This window comes from Xyrauchen texanus, chromosome 21 (genome assembly GCF_025860055.1).
Source record: "Xyrauchen texanus isolate HMW12.3.18 chromosome 21, RBS_HiC_50CHRs, whole genome shotgun sequence".
Taxonomy (NCBI): domain Eukaryota; kingdom Metazoa; phylum Chordata; class Actinopteri; order Cypriniformes; family Catostomidae; genus Xyrauchen; species Xyrauchen texanus.
Window position 1 is genome coordinate 7,157,563 of NC_068296.1, and position 12,472 is coordinate 7,170,034.

General features: G+C 42.2%; 1 protein-coding gene across 1 annotated transcript in view; it reads left to right on the forward strand.

The window, feature by feature from the left end:
- Positions 1–1,605: 1,605 nt before the first annotated feature.
- The window catches only part of LOC127661842 (protein unc-13 homolog C-like), a 167,358-nt gene continuing 156,491 nt past the window's right edge, over positions 1,606–12,472 (forward strand). The window contains exons 1-2 of the mRNA XM_052152769.1: positions 1,606–3,765; positions 3,916–4,867. Coding sequence (XP_052008729.1) covers positions 1,606–3,765; positions 3,916–4,867 — 3,112 coding nt within the window. The remainder of the gene's footprint in view (positions 3,766–3,915; positions 4,868–12,472) is intronic.

Consider the following 12,472-nt stretch of genomic DNA (forward strand, 5'->3'; position numbering starts at 1 on the left):
TTTGTTATGAAATTAAAATGTGTAAATCCTAAAAATAGACTAAAATATTTTTTTGAGTGTATTAAATTTGTTTCTCACCGGCATTACTGTCGTGTCCAATATTGTTGGCACTGCTCCATCTTTCAAAATATATTTATTTTCAAAGTCGGATTCATAATATTTTTCAAAAGTATCCTTGGAGAAATGTGCTGAACAATACATATAATACAAAACATATAATAACAATGGTTTGTGAGAGAGAAACAGAGAGACAGAAAGTGAGATCTGTAAACATCAAGGGCTTTCAGTACAACAAACCAGCAAAACTCACTATTCTTATGCAACAGTGTTATTGGTGGTCACCAGGGCATTGCTATGCGGTTGCTAAGGTGTTCTTGTTGGTTTAAGTGTACTGATATGCGGTTGCAAGGTTGTTCTGGTTGGTCGCTAGGTGGTTGCCAAGGCTGTTTGTAGGCTTAGGCGAACTAGGTGGTTGCCTAGGGCGCCACCTACTGGGAGGGCACCAAAGAGGAGGACTCTGCCATCTGCCTGCATCCCTCTTTTTCATAATATAGAGAGTGTTGCCCTTTACATCTAACTACAGTGTTTGGGTTAATGGCCATATTGTGTTTTCTATTACATATTAACTGCACAGTTCAGCTGTGATCATTATGTAGGTTGTATGCCTCTGTCATACCAACATGATTTCATGTGAGACATTTTCCAGTGGGTGATTAATGGCTATATTGCAATACCTATAGACACAGAAATATATATTGATGAACTCAGCATAAACAGCATATGCAGCTAGCAAACTGCATCCTTCTTATTGTTTTAAGGTTGTTTTTACACTTACTGTACATGACCTTGTATAATAATGCAAACACAATTATTGATACCATGATGTTTAAGGATTTAAAGGGATAGATCACCCAAAAATGAAAAGTCTTCTAGCATCTACTCATCCATATGTAGTCTCAATCCCGTGAGACATTCTTCAGTGCAACATAAAAATACATGTTGCTTCAGTCACAATTAACTTGCATTGCCTATTTATTCCAAAGCAGTGAAAGTGAATAGTGACTTTACATTCTGCCTAACATTTCTTTTTGTGCACCATGGAAGATTGAACAACTTGAGGGTCAGCGATGACATAATTTACATTTTAGGGGTGAACTACATCTTTAAAAGGTCTTTAAAAAACAGTACAATCATGCTCCAGAATATTTCTACTTTGCTTTATGTATAAATAAGTAACTTCCCATAATACTCAAAGAATATGACATGTTGAGCTCAACTGAATTTGATTTGACAGCCCTTTGAGAAACTGCTGATTAAATTGTTCCTCTAGCCTGAAGCATTTTTCAGTGAATCATTCAGTGCTATGTTCTATTCAGTTATATGCAGTTTACATGTTGACCTTCAATGCAAACCAACTAAAATTATGTTTCTTCTTGTTGTTCTTCTGCAGAGCATCTGAGGTCATTAAATCTTCTCTAGACCCTCTTATACCTCAGGGTTGTCTTTCAAACTCATATCTGTTTGCGTGATTCCTGTTGAGCACCTTCAAAGACCAGTTTTGCTTTGCTGCATTTTGAGTGCAAAACTACTGAAATATCGCCCTCCATGGTTTCTGCCCATTTCAAGAAGCTATCGTCTTATATCGTAAAGATTTGCAAAGGAATGTTTACAAAGAAACTGGCAAATACCACAAAAAAGAAAGAGAGTAGCGAAAACAAAAAAGAGCCGAAAACCTCCCCAGAACTGTATGCACGGAACCAAACGTTCTCAACCACATTGAAAAGCACAGTCAAAAAAATATCTAAATGCTCATCAGCACGCAATATATCTCTTGAGGAGGACGATGGAAAAAATGACTGTTCCTCTCTCTCTCCAACATTCAGTTATCGTGTAGCAATTGCCAATGGACTAACCCAAAATGCCCTCTTACTAAACAATAATGAATTTCATGAGGTCTTGTCAATTAATAGTGATTACTCTGACTCCCTAAACGAGGCCAAACTTGTCCATAGATTCGATGAACAAAAAGCTTATACAATGCCAGTAAGAAGGAATAGAAAAAGCTTGATTAGTCTTGCGCCCTCTGATGGCAGCTCAGAGGGAGAGCGGGGAGAGCGTAGCAGTCTCCATACCCTTAGATTAGGCGCTCTGAAAAAGTTGAGGAAATGGAAGAAGAGTCAAGAATGTGTGTCCTCGGATTCCGAGGCGAGCAACTGGAGAAAGACTCTTGGCATCAGGAGTAAATCTCTGGACCGGGCTGGACGGCAACAGAAAACCACAACTTTGGAGCCGGGTTCCAGCTCAACAGGGTGTATCAGTCAGACTCAGGATGTGATGGAGATGATCTTCAAAGAACTTCAGGGAATCAGTCAGATCGAGACTGAGCTCTTAGAACTGCGAGGGCACGTTAATGCCCTAAAAACCTCCATTGACGAGATCTCCAGCAGCGTAGAGGTTGTGCAGAGTGAAATCGAGCAGCTGCGTTCGGGATTCGTACAGTCCAGACGTGAGACTCGAGACATCCATGATTACATCAGACAGATTAGCCAACAGACCAACAAAGCAACTCTAAGATTTCTAAATGTGCCTGAGGAGAGGTATGAAAAAACCGAAGAGCTTATTTATCAGATTCTGAAAGAAAAAATGTGTTTCGCTGACGCACGCAAGACATTTAAAATTGAACTTGCCCATCGACTAGGGCAACAAAGAGAATGTTACAATGCTAAACCTCGCCCCATTGTAGTTATATTTTCAAGCTCACAAGATAGGGATTTAGTTTTGAAAAAATGTTATAAACTTAAAGGGACTGGCATATCAATCTCAACCGATAGTCTAGCACATGATTCAAAAGAAAGGAAGGACAAGCCGATAGCCTCCTCACAAACATATGAAAGCATGGATATCAAGGTTTCAGCTAAAGATAAGGCTGAAAGTGATGATTGGGACTCCATGGAAAGTGACAAAGAGCTAGATGAATTAAATAAGAACAAATATGCAATTGTGTCCAAACCACCTCAAAAAAGTAAATCGGACAAGAAAAAGTCTCATGATCACCAAAGGTTGGCCGATGACACAGCATACTCGGTGCACTATGCAGATAATACAGTGTACGATGACTCTGACAAGCAAAGCAAGTCTTACTACTCTGACCTAACACCTGGTTGGCTGTCTCAGAGTGATTACTCCACTCCTAAACTCAGTCGGTCTGAATCGGACTGTTCTAAACTTTGCCAGTCTTACTCAGAGGACTTCTCAGAGAGTCAGTACTTTAGCAGAGTCAACGGCAGCTCCCTGCTCTCCTCCTCGGATCAGGAACTTTGGCAAAGGAAGCAAGAAGACATGGCATCCTCCTGGTACGCTAGTCCTCCCAGTCAAACTCTGAGCCAAGAGCAACCTTATGTGGAACATAATGAAGTTGAAACCACAGAGACTATCGACAGCGGTGTGAGTAATGGTCTTGTTTGTATATCAGGGGACAGGAGCCATTACAGTGGCTCTCAGCTGTCTCTACAGGGTGACCTCTCACCTTGGAAAGACTGGCATAACCTTGAACAAGGTGCTGATTCAGGTTTGGATGCTTCAACTGAACAGAACATAATCTCAGAGATCAGTAGCCCATTTGACCCTTCTGCTAACCCTGGTTTCCCTGAGAAAATTACAAAATGCCTTGAGGTTGATTTGCAGTTTGAAGGTGAGACCTTCTTGACACTAGATAGCACTCCTGAGACAGGCCAAGACCAATATATAGATATAGAACCTGAACTTGTTCTAGAAACTCAGTCAGAGCCAGAACAATTACCACAACCAGAACCTGAGCCAGAGGTTGTGATTGAACCCATATTAAAACCAGTAACTACACCTGTGACCAAACAACAGCCAGAAAAGAAGCCGAAGACCAAGAAGGTCCATGCTAAGGCTGAATCAGCTCCTCAAACTTTGCAACGACATGAGGTCAGTGTGAACCACCTCCAACAGAACCAGAAATCTTCATCTATGTACCGCAGTCAGAGTGAGATCAGGAATGAGAAAGTGGAGGAAATCCCTCAATCCTGGAGTAGTAGGCTCAGTATAGACCTCAACGAGAAAACCTTCAGCTTTGGATTTGGATCCACCCTACAAAGAGCCAAGTCAGCTTTGGATTTTGTCTGGAATAAAGGTTCCCAGAGCAGTAGTGCTCCAGTTGAAGAACCGAGTAACACCTCGTTCATGGGCAGGTTCAGAACCATGTCCCAGTCCACTGCAAATAGCTCCAGCACAACCATTGACTCTGATGTCTACACAGAACCTTTCTATTACAAGGCAGAGGAAGAAGAACAAGCCAGTGAAAAACCTGTGGACAATGAGACACATTATGTTGAGGTAATGGAACAAGTGCTGGCGAATCTTGAAAACCGAACGAATGCCAACGAGGCTGAGGAACAGTTCCAAGAAGAGCTGTTCGATGTCTCACAAGAATACGACATCTCGCAAGAGGGTAATCCTGTTCTAGAATATGACTGCAGCCTTGATGAGCAGTATGATGAGGAATACAGTGAGGAGTATGATGACAATCCCCTAACTGAAGACACGGCAGAGTATGAAGTGAGTATGGTGGAGTATGTCGAAGAAACTGAAGAACCAGAAGAAGAACCTGATGAGCAGGAAGAGGGAAAAGAGCAGGCACAGGAGGGTCAAGAAACAATGGAAACAAAGATAGCAGATGAGGTAAAAGAGACAGTTGAACAAGAGGATGAGAACAAAAACGTTACAGAGGTTCCTGTGGAGCCGGCACCACCCAAAAAAAGGATACGGCCCACCTTCAAAGAGGCAGCTCTGAGGGCTTACAGGAAGCAGATGGAAGAGCTAGAACAGCAAATCCTGGCAGGAGGTAGGACTCGATCTTTTTGATGACTTTGTTAACTGTTAAAGTTTTCCTACATGCACGGATATGATAGGGTAGTTGTATAGATTTGCCTTTGCGGTCTTTAATGTTTATATTATGACAGTTTGGTCAAGATATGCTTTGACATTGATTGAGTCTTTTGAGGTTCTTCAGAGATTATATCTTTCTCTAACCCAAGACTACCCAAAGTTGTGTTTTGAAGGGCAAGTTGAAGATTGGCAGTATTTGATTTTGAGTGGTGAGAATTGGCTATTGATTGTGTGTAAGTCTGTGTGTGTGTAATTGTCTAGTCTAGTGTCTCGTTGTTCAGACCAAAGTGCACTTAACCTTGCTGTGGTCTTCATTAACCTCAGGGAGCAAAAATAGTCATCACATCAACTATGCTGTTTATATGTTTATAATACAGGTGAAACTCGAAAAATTAGAATATCGTGCAAAAGTTCATTAATTTCAGTAATTCAACTTAAAAGGTGAAACTAATATATTATATAGACTCATTACAAGCAAAGTAAGATATTTCAAGCCTTTATTTGATATAATTTTGATGATTATGGCTTACAGCTTATGAAAACCCCAAATTCAGAATCTCAGAAAATTAGAATATTGTGAAAAGGTTCAGTATTGTAGGCTCAAAGTGTCACACTCTAATCAGCTAAACACCTGCAAAGGGTTCCTGAGCCTTTAAATGGTCTCTCAGTCTGGTTCAGTTGAATTCACAATCATGGGGAAGACTGCTGACCTGACAGTTGTGCAGAAAACCATCATTGACACCCTCCACAAGGAGGGAAAGCCTCAAAAGGTAATTGCAAAAGAAGTTGGATGTTCTCAAAGTGCTGTATCAAAGCACATTAATAGAAAGTTAAGTGGAAGGGAAAAGTGTGGAAGAAAAAGGTGCACAAGCAGCAGGGATGACCGTAGCCTGGAGAGGATTGTCAGGAAAAGGCCATTCAAATGTGTGGGGGAGCTTCACAAGGAGTGGACTGAGGCTGGAGTTACTGCATCAAGAGCCACCACACACAGACGGGTCCTGGACATATCAAACGTCTTACCTGGGCTAAAGAAAAAAAGAACTGGTCTGTTGCTCAGTGGTCCAAAGTCCTCTTTTCTGATGAGAGCAAATTTTGCATCTCATTTGGAAACCAAGGTCCCAGAGTCTGGAGGAAGAATGGAGAGGCACACAATCCAAGATGCTTGAAGTCCAGTGTGAAGTTTCCACAGTCTGTGTTGGTTTGGGGAGCCATGTCATCGGCTGGTGTTGGTCCACTGTGCTTTATTAAGTCCAGAGTCAACGCAGCCGTCTACCGGGACATTTTAGAGCACTTCATGCTTCCTTCAGCAGACAAGCTTTATGGAGATGCTGACTTCATTTTCCAGCAGGACTTGGCACCTGCCCACACTGCCAAAAGTACCAAAACCTGGTTCAATGACCATGGTATTACTGTGCTTGATTGGCCAGCAAACTCGCCTGACCTGAAACCCATAGAGAATCTATGGGGCATTGCCAAGAGAAAGATGAGAGACATGAGACCAAACAATGCAGAAGAGCTGAAGGCCGCTATTGAAGCATCTTGGTCTTCCATAACACCTCAGCAGTGCCACAGGCTGATAGCATCCATGCCACGCCACATTGAGGCAGAAATTAATGCAAAAGGGGCCCAAACCAAGTACTGAGTACATATGCATGATTATACTTTTCAGAGGGCCGACATTTCTGTATTTAAAATCCTTTTTTTATTGATTTCATGTAATATTCTAATTTTCTGAGATTCTGAATTTGGGGTTTTCATAAGCTGTAAGCCATAATCATCAAAATTATATCAAATAAAGGCTTGAAATATCTTACTTTGCTTGTAATGAGTCTATATAATATATTAGTTTCACCTTTTAAGTTGAATTACTGAAATTAATGAACTTTTGCACGATATTCTAATTTTTCGAGTTTCACCTGTATATATTTACATATATTATAGATCCATATATCCCAGATATATTATACTTTTTTTTTAAAGGTATAGTTTGTTAAAAACATTGTTCAATTCTGTGATCATTTACTCACCCTTTTGTCATTCCAAACCTGTATGACTGTTTATTTTGTTGTTGAATACATGTGTAAACCTCACTGCCCAGCCTCAAGAGACGCACTAGTGACTGACATTAGAGGCTATAGCCTTTAGCCTCCTTGTTAGCATGCCCGCCTCCCATGCCGGAGATGCCAGTTCGAATACTGCTCGAAGTGGGTTGAGTAGGATCGGTGCAATATGCATTAATTAAAATTTTTTAAAACTATTCCATAACAGCAAGCATGTTTTAATAGCATGTTTAGCACATTTCTGTTGTAGTAAAACGTCTAGGTTACGGATGTAACCTCCGTTCCCTGATGGAGGGAACGAGACATTTGAGTCGAAGAAGCGACACTAGGGGTCTCTCTTGAGCGCCTTTTGCATCTCTGATCTATGAAAAAAGGCCAATGAGAAATTGGTAGACAGAATTTGCATGTCCCGCCCCTGGACATACGGGTATAAAGGGAGGGAAATGCGTCTGTTTCATTCAGGAGTTTTCTGAGGAGCCGACAATGAGGTTCGGCCACAACAGTGGCTCGGTTCAGCAACGTGGCCACGAGGACACAACGTCTCGTTCCCTCCATCAGGGAATGGAGGTTACATCCGTAACCTAGACGTCCCCCGTCTGTCACTCAGAAGCGACAATAGAGTCCAATTTAAATCACGCCATGCGCTGAGCCATGTAAGTGTGCTGCTGACATAGGAGCGGGCAGGTATTTTACGTGCCAAAGCGACCAGCTGTGCCAGGCTGCACGTACCCTTCCCCAACGCCCCATAAAATCGTCAAAGCCTGCTGGTTCTTTACACCCCACAGGGGGGGAACAACGTGACGTGCCAAGCATGGGAGCAGGCCGTGCCAGCCGCGCCTTTTCTCCCTCTATGTTTCTCGCATAGAGTTAAAGCAGCTAGGTTCTCAAGAGAGAGACCACTAGTGTCGCTTCTTCGACACAACGTCGAAGTGAGCAAAAGACATGAAACTAGAGTACCAGTTTCAAAGCAGTCTTTTTAAAGTCACTTTGAACATGCTAATCATACTAAAAATCTTAACATAATAGCAGTTAGAAAACAGATGCTAACTTATGATTAACAGAATAATTAATAGAAGCGGCGAATGCTAGCCTAAATCTGATGCTGCTAGCCTAAATTGTTAGCTTAAATCATTGCATCTGTTTGTCTCAATGCAAGTAGTTTTTGTATTTCACCCCACAAGTGCAGAGTTTCCTTTACAGTCACTGAGGAATCAGGGGAATTTCCACCCAGTCTTACTCACACTGAAAGCGCTCTTGCCCTAGATGTAGGAATCACAGTCACAGACCCACAGCCGCACTTTGCCATACTAAGTACAGTTGGGATGCTGTTTTAGGCTGCTCATTCATGCTGCACAGTTACAGCCAGATGCTCTGTGTGCTTGAGTGGATTCTGATTCCCTTAAACATTAGCCACATATCACAAACCCGATCAGCTCGGCAATTACAATGATGTTTGCCGCCTTAGCATGATTCCACAATCGGATTCCTTAAATGATTCTTCTTTAATTGAGATAAGCTGTATTGCCAAAAGTGTGTATTCTACATTAATTACAGTGGTTTTAAAATGTGAATGTTTAACAAGCACATATGGGTGTGGTGTTTGGGTACTATTGGTCATATAGTGTATATATTTAATCAAATAAGTGCACATAGAGTTCCTGAAAGTACTGGCTGTATCCCTATCAATCAATTTAAAGCTGAATGTTTAGAGCAAAGGGATGACAGAGACCTTTGAGATCTGAGTGGTTGCTTTCTACACTCAGCACAAGCTTTAATCTGTGGAAATACAGGACCCTGTATACAAAAGTGGGAGAAAGGAAAGTACAGCTGACACTGAGATGTATACTTGGCTGGGAATTTAATTATCATTTCAGCAACAAAATGACATTCACACAGTAAAGTGAGCCCTCGTTCTCTTTTTTGTTAAACTCTGATGTCTACATTTGCAGGAATTACTTATTATATTAATGAACACTAATCCATTATATGTAGTAAAATTCGGTTCCGGTGGGACTATTATAGTCTATTACAAATGTAGAACTTCTGAACTTCTGTGTAACTCGTGATGGACCAGAACCTATCTCTCCCAAAACAACACAAAAATGGGGACCATAAAAACACACATAATTTTTTTTTGGACAATGAACAATCATAGTGAATAACAAAGCTACTTCACCCAAAAATGACAGAAAATTCTGTCTTCATTTACTCACCCTTATGTTGTTCCAAACATGATTGACTTTCTGTCTTTGGTGGAACGCAAAGGGAGATGATAGGTAGAATAATTTATTAGGTAATTTTTTATATGATTATGAGGTGAAATGTGATGTAGACATTTTTTAATGAGATTACATCGTTATGTTAGATGCACAGCATCTGAATGATCACACATCTTTTAACAAAACAAAAATATGGAGAAAACTTTCCCACAGCATACTGAAGTTGAGATTCTTCACTGGCATCTGCATTTAGCACCTTGTTTTCACACACACAATTCATTTTCACATTGGGTAATAAGAGAATCATTGCATTAAATATGAACCTCTGTCATGGAGGGGTTTGAGCATATATTTCAAGTCAGTTGTAGTTTAGTTCTATAAGGAAGACTCGCAGACTTGAAGGAAATTTAAGATGACATTTATTTGATGAATATATAACAGGAAAGTAATGTCTTTCTTTGGCGTAAGCCCCGTCTGGCGGTCCGAAGAATTTGTACTCGGAACCCATCATATCCCAGAGATAGGAGGCAGGGGCGAGGAGCTTACCCCTGTGCAGGACGGGACTCAACTGGTGGTGGTGGGGTGGTGGAGGTTGCTGTGCTAGCACACTGAAACAGCAATGTGATAGATTGTGAGCAGACTTATAAAGCAATGGCTTACATGTGATTGGCTAGGAGTTACCTAGCCAATGGTGCGATGATGTACAGCTGCTAGTCTTCCTGCTAGAACTATGCTGGGCTTACATTTCTCAGCAGGCATATTTGAAAAGTGAGCTGCACATTTTACAAGTTTTTGCAATGAGGTCTTTAAGGATTTATTCTTCCTGCCAATCCGATTTTCATTTAGTACCTGCCCTGCACTGCATTTTCATGCTAATTCTCCCTCTCAAGGGCGTTCGCTAACCAGGTCAGTGTTGTTGGGACCCTTATATCAGTTTAGTTGGTAGGCTAGTGGTGCAACAGTCCTCCTAATGTGTTTACTTATTGCATGTATTTCATTTTTCCACTCTGACACATTGAGTTCAGCTGACCCAGCAACTCTGTTACCTTGCAATCTATCTGCTTTTTGATTATTTTATTAAGATCACGTTTATATGCAGAACAAGTCCCTAATTGAAAATACTTGATTTTGTCACTTGCAGATAATTTGTAATGGCTTTTTGTTGATCAACAGTTGATATGATATCTTTTGCTGGTTGTATTTTTAGGTTGTTGTTTGGTTTTTAGACTGAGCTTTCTTTAGTGGCTGTTCAAAACAATTTAAGCAGTCATGCCCCAGTTTCCCATTGTAAGCACTATATTTAAATAATGATTAATTATGACTTTATAAATGTTCTGTGCATGAACTTGGACATGAAAGTCAAGATGAAATCTAAATTTACCCAACATTGACCAGTCCCTGTGATAACTTGCAATACTTCTCTAATGACTTTTCTGAAAGTGTGCTTAATTTTGTTTTTAAATAATATTACAATGCCAAAATATTTTTGGTTATTTCACCTAAAAGTAAAAGTTCTGTTATCATTAACACAATGTCACGTTGCTCCAAAACTGTATGTCTTTCTATTTTCTTTGGAACACACAGGGAAAACATTCATTCTCATTGACTTTCATTGTCCATCCATCCATCCATCTTCAACCGCTTATCCGAAGTCGGGTCGCGGGGGCAGCTGCTCCAGCAGGGGGCCCCAAACTTCCCTATCCCGAGCCACATTAACCAGCTCTGACTGGGCGACCCCGAGGCGTTCCCAGGCCAGTGTGGAGATGTAATCTCTCCACCTAGTCCTGGGTCTTCCCCGAGGCCTCCTCCCAGCTGGACGTGCCTGAAACACCTCCCTAGGGAGGCGGCCAGGGGGCATCCTTACCAGATGCCCAAACCACCTCAACTGACTCCTTTCAACGCAAAGGAGCAGCGGCTCTACTCCGAGCTCCTCACGGATGACTGAGCTCCTCACCCTATCTCTAAGGGAGAAGCCCGCCACCCTTCTGAGGAAGCCCATTTCGGCCGCTTGTACTCGCTGACCTAGTTCTTTCGGTCATGACCCAACCTTCATGACCATAGGTGAGGGTAGGAACAAAAATTGACCGGTAGATCGAGAGCTTTGCCTTCGGCTCAGCTCTCTTTTCGTGACAACGGTGCGATAGAGCGAGTGCAATACCGCCCCTGCTGCCCCGACTCTCCGGCCAACCTCCCGCTCCATTGTCCCCTCACTCGTGAACAAGACCCCGAGGTACTTGAACTCCTTCACTTGGGGCAAAACTTCATTCCCTACCTGGAGTACGCACTCCATCGGTTTCCTGCTGAGAACCATGGCCTCAGATTTAGAGGTGCTAATCCTCATCCCAGCTGCTTCACACTCGACTGCCAAGCGATCCAGTGAGAGCTGAAGGTCGGACCGATGATGACATGAAGACAACATCATCTGCAAAAAGCAGCGATGAGATCCCCAGCCCACCAAACCGCACACTTTCCCCACCCCGACTACGCCTCGATATCCTGTCCATGAATATCACAAACAGGATTGGTGACAAAGCGCAGCCTTGGCGGAGACCAACCCCCACATGGAATGAACTCGACTTTGTGCCGAGGACTCGGACACAGCCCTCGCTTTGGACGTACAGGGATTGGATCGCCCTAAGAAGGGACCCCCCCCACCCCGTACTCCCGCAGCACCTCCCACAGTCTCTCCCGGGGGACCCGGTCATACGCCTTCTCCAGATCCACAAAACACATGTAGACCGGATGGGCATACTCCCAGGCCCCCTCCAGGATCCTTGCGAGAGTAAAGATCTGGTCCGTCGTTCCACGGCTTGCAAAATCTTAATGCAAATATATATTTTTTCTTTTTTGGGGTGAAATGTGACCTGGGCATGTTTGAAATGTGAAATGTGACCTGGGAATTCTGCCCCTGCATACTTACCTTGTAGTAAACAGTTTTAAATTATGCTTGCTGGCAAATCGATTTCAAACAAACAGGCCACTAAAACACCAAAAAATATCATGTTTAGCTCTCAGTTTAGTGTTTTCCTGACACTTAGTGATGTTCTTTCAAGACCTGACCGTTACTGAAGAGACAGGAAGCCCACTTTTAACTAAAGCCCAACAGAAAACGACTCATTCAATTCTCAGCTTGACCATTCTCCTCTTCACTCTATTAACCAGCTAGAATTAAGCTCACCAGGACCATTCTTCATATATACATGTATCTTTATTGACCTCTGACGTCTCTGAAGGCTCAGTCCCGTCTATCGTTCATGGTGCAGTGAGCCGTGCAGATATAAC